The 27228-nt window shown below is 35.6% G+C and overlaps 1 protein-coding gene across 5 annotated transcripts in view; it reads left to right on the top strand.

Moving 5' to 3' along the window:
• The window catches only part of CEP112 (centrosomal protein 112), a 462320-nt gene that overhangs the window by 15329 nt on the left and 419763 nt on the right, over positions 1–27228 (top strand). For all 5 annotated transcript variants that reach the window (XM_027771158.1, XM_027771157.1, XM_027771156.1 and 2 more), the window contains exon 4: positions 1016–1188. In XM_027771158.1, coding sequence (XP_027626959.1) covers positions 1016–1188 — 173 coding nt within the window. The remainder of the gene's footprint in view (positions 1–1015; positions 1189–27228) is intronic.

Raw genomic sequence — 27228 nt, 5'->3', positions numbered from 1 at the left:
AGCTCATTGGAAGAGAAATAATAAGTAGACTAATGTCATTTTTCTTAATGACTAAAGAAATGACTTATGAAGCACAGTCAGATGTTAAGGTGTGAATATATCGTATCATGTTTTCCCTTTCATAGAATCATAGGGAAGGGCTTTATTTTACAAAGAGTAATAATCAGAAGGCTTAGAGACCATCCTTGTTTTCCAGATAGTTAATATATATTTTTTTAGAGGTTTTTGCCATAGGGCATGTGCACTCGCCAGACAGACAGAAAGTGAGAAATCCCCCCCCCCCCCATGGGGGATGGCCACACCGCAATCCCTTCTCCTCCATTCTCCTCTCAGGATCTTGGGCACACACACACATGCCCGGTGTGAGTTTTAAGCCGCTGGGTCCAGGACTTGAACCACGTTCAACTACGTGGGAGTCCAGCGACATAGCTGTTATGCTAACTGCTGGTCCCGAGATAGTTAATATTAATAGCATGGCCAGAACTATTCAGTAAATATCAGGCCTCTCACTTTTTGGTTCCCACCTTATCAGGAGATTCTTAATTATAATTTCTGATTTTTGTTGATTGTGGTTTCTCTGCCCATTCTGTGTGTGTGTGTGTGTGTGTGTGTGTGTGTGTATGTGTATGAGTGTGTGACCAAGTTAATGCTCATAGAAAGAAACAGGGTAGCATATTATTTTTAAAAAGTTCCATTTGACTTTTCATAAAGCTACTATCCTTTCTATAATACAAATAATTATTATCAGATTTATCTGTTACGTAATTTTGTTGTTTATCAAGTTTATTATACAACAGAGTATAGCCAAAATGTAGATTTGTTATCTATTTAATGTATTTTAATATTTCATAATTCACTGTGCATTGATTGATATGGTTTTATATAGTTGCATATAACTGAATTTAAGTTAAATGTTTATTGGAAAGGCTTAAGTTACCACACTTGATACTGGATGGATATTTTGTTTCATTATAGTACATTTTGAAGAATAATTTTTCTAATTTTTGAACATTAGTCCATCTATTTTGATGAACCAAACCCAGCACGAGCAAAAGGTTCAAGCCCAGAGGGATTACCAGACTGGGTAATGGGTGAGCTGGGGACAAGTGAACCCAAATTCAGTGAACCCTGGAAACTGTCCTCTGGAGAAGATAACACTTTGGTGCAGTCGCCAACTGATGTCCACAGGTATGTTGTGAGAATAGTTTTGAATGTGTTTCATTTAGCTTGTTTTGGGAAAGTTCTAGTTTTCCTTTTTTTAAAATGAGAAGTAGTTGGTTTACTTTATTATTTTTGTTAAAATTGAGAGCTATGAATGGGTGTTGAGTAGGTAAAATAACAATTTTACTTTCCTACTTATTGTATATTCAAGATTATTTTAGTCTTTTAGACACTTTTGTGGCTTTGAGTTAACTACATACATAATATATATAAAATAATTATATATAACTATTATATATATTATATAAATAAGTTATATGCAATGATATAATGTGTAATATATAGTATATACTATATAATATGTCTAAATATATAAAATATATTATAAAGTGTAAAACAATATATAATAAGTGTACACACACATATATATCAATATATATTTTCATTGCTTGGAAGGTGGTACTTAAGAATCTTTAAGTAACACAATCATGGATTTTCCTTTATGAATAACAAAAAATGAATTAACATTATCAATGACTTCAACAAAATATAATACCCTAAATATCCATCTTGAAGCTTATGTTTAATTTCTCTCTTCTTCCCCTCGTTGAACAATATTTATTTTCATTTAATAAAATCATGAATGTAAAAACAAATCTTGCTAAATTGTGGATTCTTACTGGAGTAATAAGCTTAAGGATTCTCAGTGCAAATAAAAATGAGCTTCTAAGTTTTTGAAATACACACAAAGGCCATTATTGTCGCGGTATCATTTTTGGCCTTTAGGAGAGATAGATTTAAATTTGGACTTTTACCAGGTTTAAATTTTTCCCTTTGGCATTGTTCTGTGAAATGTTGATATATTAGACAGTGTCAATTGACATGTACCATACTTCACTCTCAGTATTCTGTTGATAATTTTAATTTTAGAAATTTGTTTCTGTTAACAATGTGGTCTTTCTTGTCCACTATACCTTTTTTTGTTTATTACTTAATCAAATACGGAAATGTTATTAGTCATTTTAAATATCTCCATAGTTGATGTAGTCTGTGTATATGTTTTTCAGACTTGAGATATTATAGTGAAATGTAACACATAAATACAAAACAAGAGATCCAGCCCATAGGGAATTTTTCATTAGAAAGGAGAAACAAATTAAAATAGAGAGACAAAAAAGTAAGAGGTGATATAATTACAGACATGTACAGAAGAGTACAAAGACATACGCAGATGATGCCACAAAAGCTGGTGTTAAATAATTATTTTTACGGGAACCGCGTAATGGCTATGTCACTGGACTCCCACGTAGTCGACCGCAGTTCACGTCCCAGACTCGGTGGCTTAAAACTCACGCCGGGGGCATGTGCATGCGTGCCTAAGATCCCGAGAGGAGAATGGAGGAGAAGGGATTGCGGCGTGACCATCCCCCCTTGGGGGTGATTTCTCGCTTTCTGTATCTATGTCTCTCTCTGTCTGTCTGGCGAGCGCACGCGCCCTATAGCAAAAAAAACCTTTCCAAAAAAAAATTATTTTTACATTCATAGGAGAATTCATATTAGAAAAGGTTTAATTGTAGGACTTTTGTTGGCTGCATAGGTAGGTAAATGACAATGTTAAGAGATTGTGGTCTATATACAAAGAAAAGTACAATTCTTAGTTTGACTGCAAAACCTATCAGTCCTGTCAAAGGACGTTTTTTAAAGTCCCAACTAAATTCTGAGTTTCTAGGTATAATGAATATGGAGTTTACAGTAGAAAAGATAACTAAAGGATAGAGTTTCCAGTGTCTGGAAGCTTAGGCCAGAGGTGGAAATTTGGCTATCTCCCTGGAGTGAATGAATCATGTGGGTAGATATACTTGATTTATCACAGGGTCTTTAAAGATTTTTTTTCAAAATTAGCAATTGGGGAATTTCATATCAAAACCCATTTTTCTGGGACCAGCAGTTGGCATAATAGCTATGTTGCTGGAATCCCATGTAGTTGACTATGGTTCGAGTCCCAGACCCAGTGGCTTAAACTCATGCCAGGCACCTATGCGTGCATACCTGAGATTCCGAGAGGAGAATGGAGAAGACGGGATTGAGGTGTGGCCATCCCCTCTGGGGGGTGATTTCTCATTTTCCGTCTGTCTCTCTCTCTCTCTCTGTGTCTTTCTGGTGAACACACGTGCCCTATAGCAAAAACCTCTCCAAAAAAATAAAATGAAAAGAAATAAGCAAAAAAACAAACCAGTTTTCTGACTTGTCTTTAGAACTGGAGACCCAGTAGTTTTTCTAGAAGATGGCCATGGATATTGGAGCTCAGTGATGCTCTGTTACCCCTCCTCTAGTATAGTATCCCTTCATCATCGCCTGCTAATTATTTTTAATTATTATTTATTAAATTAAATTAATTAATTATTATTCTTTAGTTTGACCTGAGAGAGAGAGAAGGAAAGTGAAAAAGCAAGCCAGTAAGTCTGGGACTCGAACCACCATTGGCCATGTGGGAGTGCAGCACTTTAACCACCATGCCACCTGCTGGCCCCTGCCTGTTAATTCTGGACACTGAATTTGAAGTCAGTTGCACCTGTTACTGAGCTTGAGTCTTTTTTCTTTTTAAGTAGGATTAAAAGAAAAATGAAGTATTTGATTTTCTGTTTTTCTATTCTATCAAAAGTAGATAGAAGAAAGGTAAAAGAAGGGGAATCCTTTGATTCTAGAAGGGGAGAAAGCCTATGTCTTTGTAAAGATGAAGACTGTCCTTGATCTGGCAGCATAGTCACTTGGTTGTTACCTGTTTAAGTCCTACAGACGTTTGATTTATAACTGTTGTTTTAGACGAATGGGAGAGAGAGATAACTTACATGAATTATTCCAATGCTTTGATTATGTGTAGTCATGGAACATGTGGAAAGGTTGAGGTCTGTATAAGAGAAGGATTCAGGAAGGAAATAGGCTTGAGATTTCCAGAGAGTCCAGGCTAATAGCCTATTTCTTCCTTGAAACATAGGATAAAGTTTGAGAAAATACTTTCAGGAGTGCGAATATCCTTCTACTATTACTCAGTGACTTTTCTGGAAAATGGAACCATAGTGCATTTTTGTAATTTTAACAAATAATTTCTCTATATTGTTCACCTTTAATTAAATGACATTTTAGTACAAAAGAATTACTTGGATATGAGGCATTAGTTATCAGTTATATAATAAGTAATTAATGGGAAAAGCAGGTAGTCTTCCAGCTCCGGTTAGTCATACTCATCCTTCAGACAACTTTACATTATTCTTCCCTGATGTTGCAGGTTAATTTAGGTGACCCTGTTTACTCCTGTAGTGCTCTGTGTTTGTTACACTCATCAGATGTGCCAAGGTTTGATATCTGTCCTTTGTGCTAGACTGTAAATTTCATGAGGTAGGAACAGTGTTTTTCTATTTGCACTGTATTTCTAGCTCCTCGCCTTAGGTGGGACCATGTTAGGAACTCTGTCAGTTTCCGTGTTTGTCGAGTGCATGCATAAGCGAATGAATGCATTATCTTCCTCATTGTCACCTATTTAAACTGATCTATACCAAACCCCCTTGAAACAGGTATATTGTGGCAGAGGGAATGGCCTTAAGATTTTTGTTTTTCTTTTTTAACTTTTCAAAAAAGTTGAGGGGAAGATAAGTTGTCAAAAATATTGAAGAAAGTGTGCATATAGGCTATAAAAGTACCCTTCACATGCTGTGAAGAATATGATAGCGGAGGTGCTGGAAAGGACATTCTTAAATATCATCCTGGTCACATGTCAGAATCTCACTAAGGCTATTGGCCAAGTAGGGCTGCAAAAACAAAGCAAGTCAGGTATCTTTTCTTTGTTTCTTTTAATTTAATATTTTGAATTTGACTTATCTAAAAATTCTGTTTGACTTAAAAATTTAACCCATGTGTATGTTAATTAACACATATTTATAGTTTTACATACATGAAAGTGTTAAAAAAACGTTTTCTTTAGCTAAAACCAACAAAATTGATTTAAGGCCACATATATGATGTGTGATGTGAGAGCAGCTGTGGTAGTGAATAGTCTGTTGATGGTTCTGTCTTTCTCTTTCTTTGCTAATGTTGCTCCTTTACTCTGAGTGGTTGTACTGTGCTAATGAAAAAGTTACTGTCTGCTAATGTTGACCTAATGCATCTAATCAGTTCTGCAAGAAATTGTTTTAAAAAGTTTAAGAGGCTTATAATATTTGACACATGTATGTTTTTATAGTGAATAATTTATTGTTACTTAGAACTGAAGTTTAATGCTGCCTCATAAATTTTACAACCACTTCAACTTGTCCTTTGAAAAACCTCTTTAATCTTAAAAGATTTTTCCCCCTTAGTGTTTCTTTTTTGATCACTTTATAAAATCCTGCTTTACTTAGACCTTTTTGTATGTGAAGTATTTCTAATGGCATTTTAGATTATGCTGTTTGTGTCCTAGCCTTTTTATATTATTAAAGATGCAGAGTCCTTTTGAAGCCTTTTTGTTAGGACTCCCTATTCAGAGGAGATGGCACCTTTCCTTTACCTTTATTCTTCCGGTAGGATATAGTATGTAGCCTCGTTCCAAACTCGTTAGAAGTATTATGAAGTCATATTCTGTCTGGCTTCCTCTCATGCTTTCTTTTCCACCGAATATATATTATACACTAGATACTTAGCATTTCTTACCAAGCAGCTTTAACTTGTAACTAGTTCTGTCCTGGTTTTTCTTTTCTTTGCTTTCCTTTTTCATATTTCTTGGTTTAAGGTCATGTTATTACTCATGTTTTCCTTTATTTAGAGAAACCACTGTTCCAAAATCTATTATTGTACTTTACATCAGATATCTGTTTTCTTGATAATGAAATATTTTAAGTATGTTTGGGTAGCATGACTACAAAATGTTGCTAAGGAGGTGTTAGCAGGTGATGTGGTGGCTAAGATGCTAAAGTCCCACATGGTTGACTGCAGTTTTATATCTGGACTTGGTGGCTTGAAAATCACACTGGGCTCATGTGTGTTTGTGCACCAAATCTCGAGAGAATGGAGGAGAAAGGATTGCTGCATGGCCATCCCCCCTGTAGGGTGAGTTCTCATTTTCTCTGTGCCTCTTTCTGGCAAGCACATGCTCCCTGTGCAAAAACCTTAAAAAAAAAGTTATCAAGGAGATGACAGATTTAGATCTCATCCAGTCATAGTTTGGTTAACTACATTTAGTTCTATAGTCAGGAGCTGTGTTAATAGGTATGAACTTCCTAGTCACCTTTCAGATACTTCATGTTGAGATCTGGTAAGGCTTTTTATATTCTTGATGGTAGACAGGCCATAAGGTGGTATATATTATATAAATAAGTTATATGCTATGATATAATGTGTAATATATAGTATATACTATATAATATGTCTAAATATATAAAATATATTATAAAGTGTAAAACAATATATAATAAGTGTATACACACATATATATCAATATATATTTTCATTGCTTGGAAGGTGGTACTTAAGAATCTTTAAGTAACACAATCATGGATTTTCCTTTATGAATAACAAAAAATGAATTAACATTATCAATGACTTCAACAAAATATAATACCCTAAATATCCATCTTGAAGCTTATGTTTAATTTCTCTCTTCTTCCCCTCGTTGAACAATATTTATTTTCATTTAATAAAATCATGAATGTAAAAACAAATCTTGCTAAATTGTGGATTCTTACTGGAGTAATAAGCTTAAGGATTCTCAGTGCAAATAAAAATGAGCTTCTAAGTTTTTGAAATACACACAAAGGCCATTATTGTCGCGGTATCATTTTTGGCCTTTAGGAGAGATAGATTTAAATTTGGACTTTTACCAGGTTTAAATTTTTCCCTTTGGCATTGTTCTGTGAAATGTTGATATATTAGACAGTGTCAATTGACATGTACCATACTTCACTCTCAGTATTCTGTTGATAATTTTAATTTTAGAAATTTGTTTCTGTTAACAATGTGGTCTTTCTTGTCCACTATACCTTTTTTTGTTTATTACTTAATCAAATACGGAAATGTTATTAGTCATTTTAAATATCTCCATAGTTGATGTAGTCTGTGTATATGTTTTTCAGACTTGAGATATTATAGTGAAATGTAACACATAAATACAAAACAAGAGATCCAGCCCATAGGGAATTTTTCATTAGAAAGGAGAAACAAATTAAAATAGAGAGACAAAAAAGTAAGAGGTGATATAATTACAGACATGTACAGAAGAGTACAAAGACATACGCAGATGATGCCACAAAAGCTGGTGTTAAATAATTATTTTTACGGGAACCGCGTAATGGCTATGTCACTGGACTCCCACGTAGTCGACCGCAGTTCACGTCCCAGACTCGGTGGCTTAAAACTCACGCCGGGGGCATGTGCATGCGTGCCTAAGATCCCGAGAGGAGAATGGAGGAGAAGGGATTGCGGCGTGACCATCCCCCCTTGGGGGTGATTTCTCGCTTTCTGTATCTATGTCTCTCTCTGTCTGTCTGGCGAGCGCACGCGCCCTATAGCAAAAAAAACCTTTCCAAAAAAAAATTATTTTTACATTCATAGGAGAATTCATATTAGAAAAGGTTTAATTGTAGGACTTTTGTTGGCTGCATAGGTAGGTAAATGACAATGTTAAGAGATTGTGGTCTATATACAAAGAAAAGTACAATTCTTAGTTTGACTGCAAAACCTATCAGTCCTGTCAAAGGACGTTTTTTAAAGTCCCAACTAAATTCTGAGTTTCTAGGTATAATGAATATGGAGTTTACAGTAGAAAAGATAACTAAAGGATAGAGTTTCCAGTGTCTGGAAGCTTAGGCCAGAGGTGGAAATTTGGCTATCTCCCTGGAGTGAATGAATCATGTGGGTAGATATACTTGATTTATCACAGGGTCTTTAAAGATTTTTTTTCAAAATTAGCAATTGGGGAATTTCATATCAAAACCCATTTTTCTGGGACCAGCAGTTGGCATAATAGCTATGTTGCTGGAATCCCATGTAGTTGACTATGGTTCGAGTCCCAGACCCAGTGGCTTAAACTCATGCCAGGCACCTATGCGTGCATACCTGAGATTCCGAGAGGAGAATGGAGAAGACGGGATTGAGGTGTGGCCATCCCCTCTGGGGGGTGATTTCTCATTTTCCGTCTGTCTCTCTCTCTCTCTCTGTGTCTTTCTGGTGAACACACGTGCCCTATAGCAAAAACCTCTCCAAAAAAATAAAATGAAAAGAAATAAGCAAAAAAACAAACCAGTTTTCTGACTTGTCTTTAGAACTGGAGACCCAGTAGTTTTTCTAGAAGATGGCCATGGATATTGGAGCTCAGTGATGCTCTGTTACCCCTCCTCTAGTATAGTATCCCTTCATCATCGCCTGCTAATTATTTTTAATTATTATTTATTAAATTAAATTAATTAATTATTATTCTTTAGTTTGACCTGAGAGAGAGAGAAGGAAAGTGAAAAAGCAAGCCAGTAGGTCTGGGACTCGAACCACCATTGGCCATGTGGGAGTGCAGCACTTTAACCACCATGCCACCTGCTGGCCCCTGCCTGTTAATTCTGGACACTGAATTTGAAGTCAGTTGCACCTGTTACTGAGCTTGAGTCTTTTTTCTTTTTAAGTAGGATTAAAAGAAAAATGAAGTATTTGATTTTCTGTTTTTCTATTCTATCAAAAGTAGATAGAAGAAAGGTAAAAGAAGGGGAATCCTTTGATTCTAGAAGGGGAGAAAGCCTATGTCTTTGTAAAGATGAAGACTGTCCTTGATCTGGCAGCATAGTCACTTGGTTGTTACCTGTTTAAGTCCTACAGACGTTTGATTTATAACTGTTGTTTTAGACGAATGGGAGAGAGAGATAACTTACATGAATTATTCCAATGCTTTGATTATGTGTAGTCATGGAACATGTGGAAAGGTTGAGGTCTGTATAAGAGAAGGATTCAGGAAGGAAATAGGCTTGAGATTTCCAGAGAGTCCAGGCTAATAGCCTATTTCTTCCTTGAAACATAGGATAAAGTTTGAGAAAATACTTTCAGGAGTGCGAATATCCTTCTACTATTACTCAGTGACTTTTCTGGAAAATGGAACCATAGTGCATTTTTGTAATTTTAACAAATAATTTCTCTATATTGTTCACCTTTAATTAAATGACATTTTAGTACAAAAGAATTACTTGGATATGAGGCATTAGTTATCAGTTATATAATAAGTAATTAATGGGAAAAGCAGGTAGTCTTCCAGCTCCGGTTAGTCATACTCATCCTTCAGACAACTTTACATTATTCTTCCCTGATGTTGCAGGTTAATTTAGGTGACCCTGTTTACTCCTGTAGTGCTCTGTGTTTGTTACACTCATCAGATGTGCCAAGGTTTGATATCTGTCCTTTGTGCTAGACTGTAAATTTCATGAGGTAGGAACAGTGTTTTTCTATTTGCACTGTATTTCTAGCTCCTCGCCTTAGGTGGGACCATGTTAGGAACTCTGTCAGTTTCCGTGTTTGTCGAGTGCATGCATAAGCGAATGAATGCATTATCTTCCTCATTGTCACCTATTTAAACTGATCTATACCAAACCCCCTTGAAACAGGTATATTGTGGCAGAGGGAATGGCCTTAAGATTTTTGTTTTTCTTTTTTAACTTTTCAAAAAAGTTGAGGGGAAGATAAGTTGTCAAAAATATTGAAGAAAGTGTGCATATAGGCTATAAAAGTACCCTTCACATGCTGTGAAGAATATGATAGCGGAGGTGCTGGAAAGGACATTCTTAAATATCATCCTGGTCACATGTCAGAATCTCACTAAGGCTATTGGCCAAGTAGGGCTGCAAAAACAAAGCAAGTCAGGTATCTTTTCTTTGTTTCTTTTAATTTAATATTTTGAATTTGACTTATCTAAAAATTCTGTTTGACTTAAAAATTTAACCCATGTGTATGTTAATTAACACATATTTATAGTTTTACATACATGAAAGTGTTAAAAAAACGTTTTCTTTAGCTAAAACCAACAAAATTGATTTAAGGCCACATATATGATGTGTGATGTGAGAGCAGCTGTGGTAGTGAATAGTCTGTTGATGGTTCTGTCTTTCTCTTTCTTTGCTAATGTTGCTCCTTTACTCTGAGTGGTTGTACTGTGCTAATGAAAAAGTTACTGTCTGCTAATGTTGACCTAATGCATCTAATCAGTTCTGCAAGAAATTGTTTTAAAAAGTTTAAGAGGCTTATAATATTTGACACATGTATGTTTTTATAGTGAATAATTTATTGTTACTTAGAACTGAAGTTTAATGCTGCCTCATAAATTTTACAACCACTTCAACTTGTCCTTTGAAAAACCTCTTTAATCTTAAAAGATTTTTCCCCCTTAGTGTTTCTTTTTTGATCACTTTATAAAATCCTGCTTTACTTAGACCTTTTTGTATGTGAAGTATTTCTAATGGCATTTTAGATTATGCTGTTTGTGTCCTAGCCTTTTTATATTATTAAAGATGCAGAGTCCTTTTGAAGCCTTTTTGTTAGGACTCCCTATTCAGAGGAGATGGCACCTTTCCTTTACCTTTATTCTTCCGGTAGGATATAGTATGTAGCCTCGTTCCAAACTCGTTAGAAGTATTATGAAGTCATATTCTGTCTGGCTTCCTCTCATGCTTTCTTTTCCACCGAATATATATTATACACTAGATACTTAGCATTTCTTACCAAGCAGCTTTAACTTGTAACTAGTTCTGTCCTGGTTTTTCTTTTCTTTGCTTTCCTTTTTCATATTTCTTGGTTTAAGGTCATGTTATTACTCATGTTTTCCTTTATTTAGAGAAACCACTGTTCCAAAATCTATTATTGTACTTTACATCAGATATCTGTTTTCTTGATAATGAAATATTTTAAGTATGTTTGGGTAGCATGACTACAAAATGTTGCTAAGGAGGTGTTAGCAGGTGATGTGGTGGCTAAGATGCTAAAGTCCCACATGGTTGACTGCAGTTTTATATCTGGACTTGGTGGCTTGAAAATCACACTGGGCTCATGTGTGTTTGTGCACCAAATCTCGAGAGAATGGAGGAGAAAGGATTGCTGCATGGCCATCCCCCCTGTAGGGTGAGTTCTCATTTTCTCTGTGCCTCTTTCTGGCAAGCACATGCTCCCTGTGCAAAAACCTTAAAAAAAAAGTTATCAAGGAGATGACAGATTTAGATCTCATCCAGTCATAGTTTGGTTAACTACATTTAGTTCTATAGTCAGGAGCTGTGTTAATAGGTATGAACTTCCTAGTCACCTTTCAGATACTTCATGTTGAGATCTGGTAAGGCTTTTTATATTCTTGATGGTAGACAGGCCATAAGGTGGCCCCTATGATCATCCCTCTCATGTTCCCACCTTAAATAATACCCTCCCGTGGAGTGTGGCCGGACCTACGACTTGCTTCTAACCTACAGACCATGGTGGTAGTGATGGGATGTCACTCTGTGATTATATTACATCACAGAAAACTCCATCTTGCTCACAGACTTGTTCTAGAGTCTTGCTTTCATCCCCTTTGCTGGCTTTGAAGAAGTACCTGCTGTGAAGCATAGCTATAGGAACTGAATGCTGCTGACAACCATGCAAGTGAGGAAGAGGATCAATCCCTAGTTGAGCTTCCAGATGAGAACCCAACTCTGATCAAACCGTACTTACAGCTTTATGTGGGCCTAACCGGAGGACCCAACTCAGCTGTGCCTGGACTTCTGACCCACAGAAACTATGAGAGAAGAGATGGTGTTATTTAAAGCTGTTAAGTTTATAATAATTGGTTACACAACTATAGATGACTAATAAAGTTTATTCTTATTTTAGAAAATTACATAATCTATATGTAATACATGCTTCTACAACTTAAATATAGAAATATGTAGAATAAAAAGTCAAAGTTATTCCCTCCGTGTCCCATTTATCTTACACTCATGAGAGGTAATCACCGTTAAAATTTGGTGTGTATCATTTTGCAGTAGACACCCATACCCACACCTGTGTAATTAAAAAATTATACATTGGCTTATACTCTATGTGCTGTTCTGAGACTTGCCTTTTTCCCCCAATTAACTATGTCTTAGGCCTTGTCTCTGCTACTTTCAGTTAAAAAACTTTTTCTTTTTTAAATTTTATTCATGATAGATTGCATGTGAGAGAGAAGGAGAGTGAAAGAAGCCTCTCCCACAGGGTCTAGTCATGCTGTGACCCCTCCCTCTGGCCCTACATGTTAGGCACCTCTGTACATGCCTTTCATGTTGTAGGGTGACTGGACCAGTTCAGAGATCCGAATGGTCACAATGTGAGATATAGCTTCTCTTGAGCAACATGTTGCTGCTGTGCCATGGAGCTGGCTCTGCTTTCAATTTTTTATTGTTATAAAGAATATAAGAGTTAACATCCCACTTTATTTTAAATGTACCTGGGACTTGAGTTAATTAGAATGGTAAGATGACAGACATGGAGACAACTCCTTTTGATGGAAGAGTTTATTACTCACAGTTCCCAAGAGAAGGGGGCCATGCCATACCATGTGGGGCCATGTGGAGAAGCACCAGGTTGGTCAAGAGCTAGAGCTAGTGAAAGGAAAGCATAGGTGAGAGCCTTTTTACCGTAGTGGTGGGAATTTGTGAAGGGAGGATGTTCCCTGTTGGGCAGAAAGTGAAATACAGATACTGGATTTGGGGTTGGAGGGGTAGTATGATTTCCATGTGCCTGCAAACAGGAATGGTACAGATATAAACAACTTTGTTGTTTGGCCCATGATTTCAAGATGTCAAATAATTACTTACAAGATTAAAAAAATGCTTGTTAAATATTTGCATAATTTTAGCCTATTGTGGGTTCTTAGATGAGGAATTGCTTTTTGGTGGGATTATTGTTGTTTTACATCTTGGGCAATGGTACAATAATCTATATGGGATATTATAGCAAGGTATCTAAGATACATAATGTTAAAAAGAAGTATATAAAAGAATCTTAAGCTTTCATTTCCATGTATGTGTTTTAAAGAGGCTATGTAGCTCATACGTGTATAGATGTATACGTGTACTTGGAATATATCTAGGTGCCACACATGAAACTATTTACCTTTAGGGAGTGGGGCTAATTTGGAATATAAAGTTAAAACATTATATTTTAGATGTGTGTATGTTATTTTTAATAATCACACTTTATTTTTTGATAGCTACTATTGATATGCCTTCTAAAATACCAGTTTGTTAAAATGGTGAGCATACACATTCTTATTTTATTTTATTTTATTTTTGCTATAGGATGTATGAACTTGCCAGAGAGATATAGAGACTCTGAGAAAATGAGAAATAACCCCCCAGGGGGGATGGCCACACCACAGTCCCTTCTCCATTCTCCTTTTGGGATTTTGGGCATGCATACACACACACCAGGCATGATTTTCAAGCCATTGGGTCTGGTACTCAAACTCAGCAGCCAGCCATGTAGGACCCAGTGCCTTAACTTTCCACTCCACCTGCTGTCGTGGGCATATGTATTCCTTTTTTTTTTTTTCAAAGATTTTTGCCAAAGTGCATACATACTTACCAGGGAGAGACAGAGAGCTACAGTAAGAGGGAAAGTGAGAAATCACCTCCCAGGGGGAAGGCAGTACTGCTGTCACTTCTCCATTCTCCTCCTGGGATTTTGGGCACACACAAACATGCGCCTGGCATGAGTTTCAAGTCATCAGGTCCAGACTTGAACTGTGCTTGGACATGTGGGAGTCCAATGCTGTAACATGCTACCTGCTGGTCCCGCCATATACAATCTTAAAATTACTGATGCACAGTAACAGATTTAACTACATAACAGATATCTACAGATTTCAATTTAAGAAAGTTTACTGTAAATACTCCAAATGTTTGTTGATTCCACTTGTATTTCTAATCTGCTAAAGTAGAAACCAAATGAGACAAGTTGTACCATTTACAGAGCTCCTACTGTATATGCCAACTATTATTCTAGAAATCCATTCTGAGTTACCTGATTTAATCCACTTTGCAATCACCATTGCCCTTTGTACTTTGTATTTATAGATGAGGTAACGGTTTCATGAAGGTCCAGTGACTTTCCCAGTGATGGGTCCAGTCACTGGAATGCAGGTCTTCATGATTTCATGGCCGAGTTCTTTTTAGGTCTACTCTGTAGGCATAAGTACTTTATGTAGCAAATATGTAAGTATCATTTTTATCTTTTTTTTTCTTCATTCATGCTGCATCAGCAATCCTGGCAGCTATGCCATTGTTCTTGGTTATTTCTAGGTTGAGCTGAAATGAGACAGTTTCCCTTTATTCAAATTCCATTTCTGACACTTGGCAACCATCTGTCCTCAGGCGAGTTACTTAATTTCTCTAAACTCCAGTTTTATCGTTTATAAAACAGAGATAATAGTAATATTACCCTCAGGGTTGTGAAGTGAAATAATGCGTGTGAGTCCTGACACAGAATGTGCTCAGTGTTAGCTGTCACTACTGCCATCATCATTGGTAGGTGCTTGCTTCACACTCGTCCATCCAGAGCCTTGCTGATTGGATTTTTTGACCACTCTGTTGCTTCTCTAATTGTCTAATCCACCCAAGGGCCATTATCTTAAAATCAGTGGTCATTAGTTTTATTCAGTTATTAAAAATCATTTTGTGTTCCCCAAGAAAAAAGTCAAGTTAGTGACTAGGCAGAAAGGTTCTAATTAGGAGGAGGACGCCTCACATTCTCAGAATAAAGAGTGGTAACAGTGTTTTAAAACAGGCTTCATAGGAATCTTTTTTTTTTTTTCCTTTGGAGAAGTTTTCTTTCTTTCTTTCTTTCTTTCTTTCTTTCTTTCTTTTTTTTTTTTTCCTTTGGAGAAGTTTTCTTTCTTTCTTTCTTTCTTTCTTTTTTTTTTTTTGCTATAGGGCCCCGTGTGCTCGCCAGAAAGATAGAGACAGAGACAGAAAGCGAGAAATCCCCTCCCAGGGGGAATGGCCACTCCATAATCCTTTCTCCTCCTTTCTCCTCTTGGGATCTTGGGCATGCACGCACACGCACCCGGTGTGACTTTAAGCCACCAGGTTTGGGACTTGTACCGTGGTTGGCTACATGGGAGTCCAGTGACATATCCATTACGCCAACTTCTGGTCCATGTAGGAATCTTTATTTAAATTACTTTACAAGTCCCTTTCCCAGGGTTCAAGGAACACAAAATATCTGGTCTTGTATTTTACATTTTGCCATATTATGTGAAGCTCCATAAGTAATATTTAGACTTCAGCTCCTGTCATCTTTGTTTTCTTTTTGTGCTTTATCCCCAAAACACACAAGGTAATAGTCGTGTTCTTGTCTTACACAATTCTGTGAAAAAAGTTTTGAAGGTTCTTTTTAATGGTTTGCAATTATTTTTATGACTTTTCAGTGATGTCTGATAGCTTAATACCTAAGTGCAGTTTTGAAAGATGAAAAAGAAAGATTTAATAGCACTTACTATTTTTACTTGAAACTTTGATTGAAAGTTAAAAGTCAGGAGAGAGTTTAGCGGAGTAATGTTGTGTTGACCCTGACCTTTAAATGCTGCTTCATAGTGGAGGAGATTAATTGATGAAAAAGAAGTTTAGATTTTTTTAGATACTGTTTCATATGGAGCAGCCATCTAGATTGCTAAACATTCTAGGAATATACTAACAGAGTATATAATTGTATATTATATTACCGTATCAGGCTTAGACTAATTTCATGTAAATTAGGGCTTTTAACTTAGGTTGGGTCATCTAAATAATAGATGTGTTCATGCCTTAAGAAAGAATTTGGAGAATATTTTGATTGTAGAAGACTATAGTTTTGGCATCTTTAATAAGATTAGTTCATCAGTTATTTGATGCTAGGTTTTAGTTTAGAATGAAAAACCTATTTACAGTTCTGCCCCTTTGGAAAACGTGATTTGCTTTACAATAATCTCTTTTATTATGTGGTTTTCCAGGAATGCACTGTGGGGGAATAAAAGCTGCAATTCTGTATATTGTTTAAAAATGTCTCTTAATCTAGCTAGTATTTCATTTGCTTGTGCAATTTAAGAACATGGCCAGCAGATGGTGATCAAGTACAGTGAAAATTGACTTGTACTTGAATGTATTGTACGTGGAAAAACATTTTTCACTTCAAAAATATTGACTTAGTTTTTTCATTGAATTTCTACACTCAAAAAAGCCTTCAATAGTAGAATTTTTCCTTCGTTAAACTTTATTTTTATATGTAAATGATACTAACACTGTAAATACCTCATGATCTTGAAATTGTTGGATGAAATCAAAGAACCACTTAATACCTTTCTTCTTGGGGAATCTTTATATTCATCAGCATAAATATGGATAAGATTACACATAGTAAGATGTTCACAAAAAAGTACATTCGTTTACTTAAGAATAGCCCTGATGTTTGGGCAGAGATGTGTTTACAGTAGCACTGCTCGTTAGAACTGCTGTGATGGTAGGGATATTCTGAAGCTGTCCTGTCCCACGAGTCACACATGACTGTTGAACACTTGAAATGTGGCTGATGTGACAGCACAACTAAACTTTTTAATTGTAATTAATTTAAATAGGCACATGTAGGTCTATATTGGGCAGTGGAGTGCTAGATCTGGGTCTTCTGTAGAGCCATTGCAAAATCTGACAGACCAAATGGAGCGCCATTGGCCTGTTCTCTGCCTGGGTGGGGAAGTGGGTAGGAATGGGACCAGGGGCCCAGTGTTGGTGCATGTAGACTGACTCTGCCACAGCGGAGACTTACCTTCTATGCTTACCTGCAGCTCACGGGTATCTCCCTTCGAGGGTGATCACTCAGGACAGCACCTCCTTGCTTTTCTGTTTGTTCATCTCAGGCTTTAGAGAAGCTCTCCCTAACAAAAACGGAACTGTTTATCTTTTTCATCAGTTTGTAGTATGGAATAAACTGATTAATTTGATATTGTTGATATAATGGCTACTTGTTGATAGACCTCTAAAATAAGACTGCTATGTAAATGAGAAGTGAAAACGGCTTCTTGGGGTACCCCATTAAACATAACATTTCACACTCGTTAAACCACATAACTGTTCATTACTTCTTAACATTTATGTGCTTATCAAGTATCTTTCTCAGTTATTTACCAAGACAAAGTCAAATGGCAGCAATTTGTAGCTGAAATTGGGTAGCTTTAAATATAAGGCCCTATATTCCTTTTAGGCTTGACTTTTTTTCTCCCCGTAAACCAGATTTTTGACAAATTTGTTAAGAAAATTTTCTTTCTTTTTAATGAGTGGGACTTTGTAATGGCATCTTTTTATTTCACAAGCAGATTTCTTTGATCAAATAATATTGAACAGTTGATTGTCCTTTAATAAACAAGAAAGGTTGACAATAAGCCTCTAAGTGTCTTGTAAAATTTAATTTTAAGTGAATTAAAATAGCGAGTGCTGTAAGCCAGAGCTGTATTAATACTGACTTAAACATATGTAAAGATGGAGTTTATTAGTAAGGTTTAAAACGAAAAGCATTTTGTATAAGGTAAGTGCCTACATAGTATTGAAATGTTTTAGTTTTAAGTATTACATTTTTATAATTTAGTTTTGAGACCTGTGATTGAGGTGGCTGGATCCCACATGACCAGCTGCATGATTTGAGTCTCAGACCTGGCAACTTGAAAATGTGCTGGGCATGGGTGCATGGGTGCCCAAAATCCTGAATGGAGAAAGAGACTGAGGAGAAGGAATTGCTGCGTGACCATGCCCTATGGGGGTTGCTTTCTCACTTTCCCTCTCATTCTCTCTGTTTCTTTCCAGTGAGCTTATTTGCCCTCTGGCAAATTAGAAAAACAATTCATAGATTTGTTTTTCTTCCTAATGAAGTTCCCCTTGAAAAACTAAAATAAATATGTTGTGGATCTCTGGAAGTCATTTTAAAAAAAATTTTCAGCATTATTTGATACTTTACTATATATTAATCATCGCTATTTATTCTTATGTTTCACCATAATGTTTAGGAATTATACCTCAAAAAGACTGTTTTGCAAATTGTATATAATATTACTTATTCAGATGTATGAAAAGACATGAAATCTAAAGTTCTCCTTTTAGTTTTCTGATTACTTATAATTTAGTAGTTGTATTACTTTTAAAATATTTTGCAAATAGAAAAATACCTTGTAAAAATGTATAAAATGCATATTAGAATACTTTAGAAGTCCTCCGTGTGCGCTTCCTCTATTGCTTCTTTTTACTGATTCCTGGGAAGAAGCCACTATCCTGTATTTTGTATTTATTTTGTGTTAATCATTTCTTTTTCTATTGTTTTTGTTTTTTGGAAGTTCATTTAAGAGGAATGAGTATATCTATATTGAAGCTTGGTTCTTGCACTCATATTTTTCAAGTTTGTTCATATCAATAAACGCAGCAGTAGTTCATTGTTGGACTTTGGCAAAGTTAAAATCAAAGTATGACACATACATTAAGACATTCAGATCTTAAGTAGAAAGTTTGATGCAGTTTAAAAAATAAATACATTCATAAAATTACCTTCCAGATCAAGATAAAGAATGTGACCACTTCTCCAGAAACTTTCTTTTGCTCCTCTTTAGACATTTATTATCCCCTAACAAAGGTAACCCCTATTCTGCATTATGTCACCATAGGTTAATTTTCAATGTTTTGAATCATAAAGTAGGTTAACTTGTTTCTAGCTTCTTTATCTCAACATTATAATGTGAGATTGATCCATGTTGTTGCATTTAGCAATGGATATTTTTTTTTGCTATCATTATTGCGTAAATATATTATGATTTATTGGGTTATCGGAAAAGTTATGACATATTTTTTTCTATGTAAAAGTGCACCATGACTTTTCTGATAACCCAATATATATCTTGTCTAATATTGTTAGACTTATGGCGTGCCCAGTTTTGGTTATTATAAATAATTTTATTGTGAACACTCACACAATGTCTTTCGGTGCACATTTTAGAATCAGCTTGCCAGTTTTTACTTACAAATGCATACACACGCACACATACACTCTGTTGAGATTTTTGATCCAGAAAACATTGAATCTAGAGGAATATGGAAAGATTGATATAATAGAGAATTATACCTTAAGCCCTAGGCAAGCAATGATACCTTTTTTTGTTTGTATGGTTTTGCCTTTTCTAGAAATTTCATGAGTGGAATCATAAGATATGTAGGTCTGTGTATCAGGTTCTTTCACTTAGTGTATTGTTTTTGAAGTTCATATTACTGCATGTCATAGTTTATTCGTTCTTGTTCTAAGTGGAATCTCACAGTGTGACGAGTATGCCACATCTTGTTTATCCATTCACCAGTTAATGATTGATTGTTTCACCAGGATCGTTTTCAGTTTTTAGCCATTATGAATACTGCTGCTATAAGTATTCGTTGCAAGTTTTTATTTGGATATATATTTTTCATTTCTCTTGGGTAGATATGTAGGAGTGGATTATATGGTAAATGTATTTTTAACTTTTCCAAAAAACATAAAACTTTTTCAAATTGGCTGCCCCACTTTATATTCCCATTTGCCAATGTATGAGTATCTCATTTTCTTCATATCCTCATCAATTTTTGTATTGTCAACAGTTTTGATTTTGTCCATTCTAATGTGGATGTAGTGTATTTCATTGTGGTTTAAATTTATGTTCCTCTAGTGACTCTGAGAATCTTTTCATGCACATATTTGCCATTTATATATTTTCTTTAGAGAAATATGTTAGTATTTAAATATGCTAGTATATAAATGTATTAGTCCAATAGTAATTTGTTACCCATGCACCCAACAGAGAGTGGTGAGACAAGTGTAGAATAAGGCCCTATATTCCTTTTAGGCTTGACTTTTTTTCTCCCCGTAAACCAGATTTTTGACAAATTTGTTAAGAAAATTTTCTTTCTTTTTAATGAGTGGGACTTTGTAATGGCATCTTTTTATTTCACAAGCAGATTTCTTTGATCAAATAATATTGAACAGTTGATTGTCCTTTAATAAACAAGAAAGGTTGACAATAAGCCTCTAAGTGTCTTGTAAAATTTAATTTTAAGTGAATTAAAATAGCGAGTGCTGTAAGCCAGAGCTGTATTAATACTGACTTAAACATATGTAAAGATGGAGTTTATTAGTAAGGTTTAAAACGAAAAGCATTTTGTATAAGGTAAGTGCCTACATAGTATTGAAATGTTTTAGTTTTAAGTATTACATTTTTATAATTTAGTTTTGAGACCTGTGATTGAGGTGGCTGGATCCCACATGACCAGCTGCATGATTTGAGTCTCAGACCTGGCAACTTGAAAATGTGCTGGGCATGGGTGCATGGGTGCCCAAAATCCTGAATGGAGAAAGAGACTGAGGAGAAGGAATTGCTGCGTGACCATGCCCTATGGGGGTTGCTTTCTCACTTTCCCTCTCATTCTCTCTCTCTGTTTCTTTCCAGTGAGCTTATTTGCCCTCTGGCAAATTAGAAAAACAATTCATAGATTTGTTTTTCTTCCTAATGAAGTTCCCCTTGAAAAACTAAAATAAATATGTTGTGGATCTCTGGAAGTCATTTTAAAAAAAATTTTCAGCATTATTTGATACTTTACTATATATTAATCATCGCTATTTATTCTTATGTTTCACCATAATGTTTAGGAATTATACCTCAAAAAGACTGTTTTGCAAATTGTATATAATATTACTTATTCAGATGTATGAAAAGACATGAAATCTAAAGTTCTCCTTTTAGTTTTCTGATTACTTATAATTTAGTAGTTGTATTACTTTTAAAATATTTTGCAAATAGAAAAATACCTTGTAAAAATGTATAAAATGCATATTAGAATACTTTAGAAGTCCTCCGTGTGCGCTTCCTCTATTGCTTCTTTTTACTGATTCCTGGGAAGAAGCCACTATCCTGTATTTTGTATTTATTTTGTGTTAATCATTTCTTTTTCTATTGTTTTTGTTTTTTGGAAGTTCATTTAAGAGGAATGAGTATATCTATATTGAAGCTTGGTTCTTGCACTCATATTTTTCAAGTTTGTTCATATCAATAAACGCAGCAGTAGTTCATTGTTGGACTTTGGCAAAGTTAAAATCAAAGTATGACACATACATTAAGACATTCAGATCTTAAGTAGAAAGTTTGATGCAGTTTAAAAAATAAATACATTCATAAAATTACCTTCCAGATCAAGATAAAGAATGTGACCACTTCTCCAGAAACTTTCTTTTGCTCCTCTTTAGACATTTATTATCCCCTAACAAAGGTAACCCCTATTCTGCATTATGTCACCATAGGTTAATTTTCAATGTTTTGAATCATAAAGTAGGTTAACTTGTTTCTAGCTTCTTTATCTCAACATTATAATGTGAGATTGATCCATGTTGTTGCATTTAGCAATGGATATTTTTTTTTGCTATCATTATTGCGTAAATATATTATGATTTATTGGGTTATCGGAAAAGTTATGACATATTTTTTTCTATGTAAAAGTGCATCATGACTTTTCTGATAACCCAATATATATCTTGTCTAATATTGTTAGACTTATGGCGTGCCCAGTTTTGGTTATTATAAATAATTTTATTGTGAACACTCACACAATGTCTTTCGGTGCACATTTTAGAATCAGCTTGCCAGTTTTTACTTACAAATGCATACACACGCACACATACACTCTGTTGAGATTTTTGATCCAGAAAACATTGAATCTAGAGGAATATGGAAAGATTGATATAATAGAGAATTATACCTTAAGCCCTAGGCAAGCAATGATACCTTTTTTTGTTTGTATGGTTTTGCCTTTTCTAGAAATTTCATGAGTGGAATCATAAGATATGTAGGTCTGTGTATCAGGTTCTTTCACTTAGTGTATTGTTTTTGAAGTTCATATTACTGCATGTCATAGTTTATTCGTTCTTGTTCTAAGTGGAATCTCACAGTGTGACGAGTATGCCACATCTTGTTTATCCATTCACCAGTTAATGATTGATTGTTTCACCAGGATCGTTTTCAGTTTTTAGCCATTATGAATACTGCTGCTATAAGTATTCGTTGCAAGTTTTTATTTGGATATATATTTTTCATTTCTCTTGGGTAGATATGTAGGAGTGGATTATATGGTAAATGTATTTTTAACTTTTCCAAAAAACATAAAACTTTTTCAAATTGGCTGCCCCACTTTATATTCCCATTTGCCAATGTATGAGTATCTCATTTTCTTCATATCCTCATCAATTTTTGTATTGTCAACAGTTTTGATTTTGTCCATTCTAATGTGGATGTAGTGTATTTCATTGTGGTTTAAATTTATGTTCCTCTAGTGACTCTGAGAATCTTTTCATGCACATATTTGCCATTTATATATTTTCTTTAGAGAAATATGTTAGTATTTAAATATGCTAGTATATAAATGTATTAGTCCAATAGTAATTTGTTACCCATGCACCCAACAGAGAGTGGTGAGACAAGTGTAGAACAACTTCTTTGTGTTTCTAAAAAGGAGGATAATGAGAGGCACAGAAGAATAACTGGTCCATACAATTCTGAAATCAAGATGGGCAAATATTAAGTTTCAAAAAATATTTTTTAGAATTATTTATTTAATTTTATTTATTATCATCATTCTTTTTTAATTTGATAGAGAGAGAAAGCAAGTCACTAGGTCTGGGTCTCAAACCATGGTAGGTCACCTTAACCACCTTCTGGCCTCAATATTAGAAGTTTTAAAATTATATTTCAATACCTGAGAATACTTCTCCATGGCCTGTGACTCCTCCCATAGAGCTCTTGATCCCACTTTTTGAGTTACCCTCCTTTTTTCATGAAAGATCACATGTGTTTTCAGTTCAGTAGTTTTCTCAGCTTGTTTCTTCCCAGAAGAATTTGAAAAGTTCAATGGCCCCATTTTAATTTGTATTTTTTCTTTCAGTTCAAGGTAGCAGTTATTTTTTGATATGATTTTCTCAAAAACCTAGTAAATTGTATATCCTATTTGGGCTCACTCAGTTAGACAAAGCCCCAACTAATCTCTTTTGAGAGATATGTCATTTTACGTTGGATTGTTTCTGAGAAGATTGAGGGGCAACATTCTTAAGTTTTTTAGAGCACTGTTTGAGAAGATGTGCAAGTAAAACTCTTGAAAGTTCTCTGTAAGAACACATGATAATAGGATATACCATGTTTGAGATTTTTATTGTAATAGGAAATTTTATACTTAAACCCTTGACTTTATCTCTAGGGAGTGCCCAAACTTTGGATGTCAAGGGGAAAAAGTCCAGGAGTCAAACCTTGAAGTCTTGGATTGATTTTATTTAACTATCCTAAACTCAATTCATTATTCTTCTCTTGCATTTGTAAGCAACAGGAAAGACTTTTTAAATCTTATCTGCATACCTACTCAATTCGTCAGGCATATATTCTAACTTGCATGTTACCAAAGGTGATGGTGTATCTTTCTGTCACTTTATAAAAAGAGTCCCTCTTCCTCCATTTTCTTTTCCTTTTTTTAGAGAGATTTTTGTTACAGGGTGCGGGCACTTGCTGGAGAGACAGAAACAGAGAGATAGAAAGTGAGAAATCACTTCTTGGGGGAGATGGCCATGCTGCAATCCTTTCTCCTCCATTCTCTTCTTGGGATTTGGGGTACTCATGCACACATGACTGGGGTTAGTTTTATGTCACCAGGTCTGGGACTTGAACTCCCACTTTGACTATGTGGGAGTACAGTCACATAACCATTGTGCCATCTGTGCCATCCCTCTTCTTCCATTTTCAATAACATATTTTTCACTTTATCTTGAGCCCTCACTGGGTATGTCCTCAAATTTCAGTTCTCTACTAATTGCCTCTTTTGGTTGATTTTTGTCTTTAGCAACCCACTTGCAGTCCCTGTGCCCTGTACCTACTGCCTGTTTGAAAGATGCTTCCACATTTACAGGCTGCATCTCATTTCCATGTACCATAATTAGTTTTAGTTGCATTACAAACCACTCCAAATATTAGCAGCTTAAAACAATAAGTTTTTACTCATGGGCATGGCTTAGTTGGCTCTTCTGGTTCCTCTTATAAAGTTGCAGTCAAGGGACCAGCAGGTGGCAGAGTGATTATGGTACTGGAATCCCACATGGCCAACTGCAGTTTGAGTCCTGGACCTGGTGGCTTGGAAAATTGTGCCAGGCTGTGTATTGTGTGCCCAAAATCCCAGGAAGAGAATGGAACAGAAGGGATTGCAGAGTGGTCATCACCTCTTGGGGTGATTTCTCACTTTCCCTCTTACTGTCTCTCTGTGGATAGCACATGAGACCGATGGCAAAAACCTTTAAAAAAAAAATCTGTAATTGAAGTATTGGCTGGGGCTGTGATCCCAACTGAAGACTTGATTGGAGGAAATCCACTTCTGTTCTCACTCATACCATTAGTAGGATTAAGTTCTTTATTAGGTATAGCTCTGAGAATGTCAGTCTTTGTGGGCTATCATTTGAAAGCCTCCTGCAATTTCTTCCTGATTGTGGTTTTCCATAGGACAGTCCACAATGTGGCAATTGACTTCCATCAAAGTGAACAAGCAAGAGAGCAACAGAGAATAAACTAGGTGGAAGTGAGAACCTTTTTTGTAAGCTAATCTTGGAAGTGATAATCCATTACTTTTGTCAGATTCTTATTAGTAGCAAATTAGTAGGTCCGGTCTGTACTCAAAGGAAAGGGTGTTATACATGGGCATGAATACTAAGAGTTGGTGAGTTTGAAACTGTTTTAGATGTTACCCAGCACATATGTAGAGTAAATACTAAACATATAATGTAAAGACATTGTAGAAAGACATACTGGGTCAGTGGAGAAGTCATAACATATTTTTCTATGCAAAAATGCATTATGACTTTCTTGATGACCCAATATAATAGAAGTATTAAAATGGAGTACTATGAAATATTCAGTGAACACAAATAAAGCAGTGAAGGGACAAAAGAGAAGAGGAGGTTGGACAAAAAAGCAAAATGGCAGACTATACAAAATCATGCTAGGACCAGCAGATGACTTAATGGTTACATTGCAGGAGTCCTGCATAACTGACCAGGGTTTGAGTCCTGAACCCAGTGGCCTAAAGCTCATGCTGGGCACGTGTGCGTGTGTGCCCGAAGTCTCAAGAGAAGAATAGAGGAGATGGGATTGTGGCATGGCCATCCACCACCCTGGCAGGGGTGATTTCTTTTCTTTTCTTTTCTTTTCTTTTCTTTTCTTTTCTTTTCTTTTCTTTTCTTTTCTTTTTCTTTTTTTTCTTTTTGTCTCTCTCTGTTTCTCTGAGTGCACATGCCCTACAGCAAAAATCTCTTTTAAAAAAATAAAAATTAAAACCATACCAAAGGCAATGATTATTAGATTGAATACCAAAGAAACAACGTTGCATTTTCTATAAGGGTTGTACTTTAAATACAAAGACAAATAGGTTGAAAGTAAATGGATGCAAAGAAATACTCCATAGAAACAATAAGCATAAAAAGCTGGAGTAGCTAAATTAAATATTAAATGAAACAGTCCTCAATAAAAGCAGAATTACAAAGGATGTAATTTTGTGGTGGTTAAAGTGAATTTATAGGCATGATCTGATGATTATAAATGGATATATAACAAATAATAGAGCTTCAAAGATACGTAAAAACTAACAGCTAAAGGAGAAATAGACAAATGCACAGACATTATGTTTTTTTTTTTTTAGTTTTGCTGTAGGCGTTTGCTAGAGGGAGACAGCATGGGTGTGGGCGTGTGGTGCCAGAGAGAGACAAAGAGATAGTGAAAATGAGAAATCACTTCCCATTGTGAATGGCCAAGCTGTAGTCCCTTCTCTATCCTTCTCTTGGGATTTTGAACATACCTGCACCTGTGCCCCATGTAATTTTCAAGCCACTGGGTCCTGGACTCAAACCATACAGTTGGCCATATGGGATTCAGCTGCCTTAACCTCCACACCATCTGCTGGCCCCACACCATCTGCTGGTCCCCGTTATTGCAAATTTGAAAAGCCTTTCTTGGGAATTTATGAAATAGCTTGACCAAAAAAAAAGAAAAAAATCAGAAAAGATGTAGAAGATTAGATAAATACTTTGAAATATTACAAATTAATTGATATTTATATAATATCCATCCAGTAACTGTGGAATATACATTCTTCAAGTACACATGGTAAATTCACTCACTTAGATCATGTCTGGGTCATAAAGTAAACTTCCAAGGTATCAAAAGATCTAAATAACACTTTTTTTTTATTTTTTTTAATTCTCTTCTCCACCCCTCCACCTCCTCCACCTCCCTTTCTTTTCCTTCCTTCCTTCCTTCCTTCTCCTTTTCCTTCTCCTTTTCCTTCTCCTTCTCCTTCTCCTTCTCCTTTCTTTCTTTCTTTTTTTTTTTAATAAAGCTTTTGCCATGGAGTGCATGCACTTGCCAGAGAGACAAGTGAGAGGGAAAGTAAGAAATCACTACCCCCGAGGGGGATGGCCATACCGCAGTCCTTTTTCCTTTATTATTCTTTTGGGATTTTAGGTGTGTGTGGGTGCACATGCGCACTCCTCCCCCCCCAACACACACACACGCCCCAGCATGATTCTCAAGCTGCCTGGGCTAGGACTCAAACCACAGTCAGCCATGTGGGAGTACAGCACCTTAACCACCTCACCATCTGCTAGCCCCCTAGTGTGTTTTCTGACCTCACTGGAACTGAATTAAGAAATCAATGAAGATAGTACATTCAGAAGAGTCCTCAAATGTTTGTAAGTTAAGAAAGCTCACTTTTAATTAACCCATGGGTCAAGGAAGAACTCACAAGGGAATTTAGAAAGTATTTTGACTCAAATGATAAAGAAAAATACAACTTATCTGAAGTTGTAGTTTGTAGCCAAAACAGTGCTTATAAGGAAATTTAGCATTTTTAATAATGTCTGGAATGAAGAAAGATCTAAAATAAATTATCAAAACTTCTGTCTTTCAAATTTTGAAAAATAAGAGCTGAGTGAACCCAATGTAAGTAAAATGAATGAAATAAA

This window comes from Tupaia chinensis, unplaced genomic scaffold (assembly GCF_000334495.1).
Source record: "Tupaia chinensis unplaced genomic scaffold, TupChi_1.0 Scaffold000187_1, whole genome shotgun sequence".
NCBI classification, from domain to species: Eukaryota; Metazoa; Chordata; class Mammalia; order Scandentia; family Tupaiidae; genus Tupaia; species Tupaia belangeri.
Note: the sequence above shows the minus strand (reverse complement) of the source record. Positions and strands in the feature narration are given on the sequence as shown.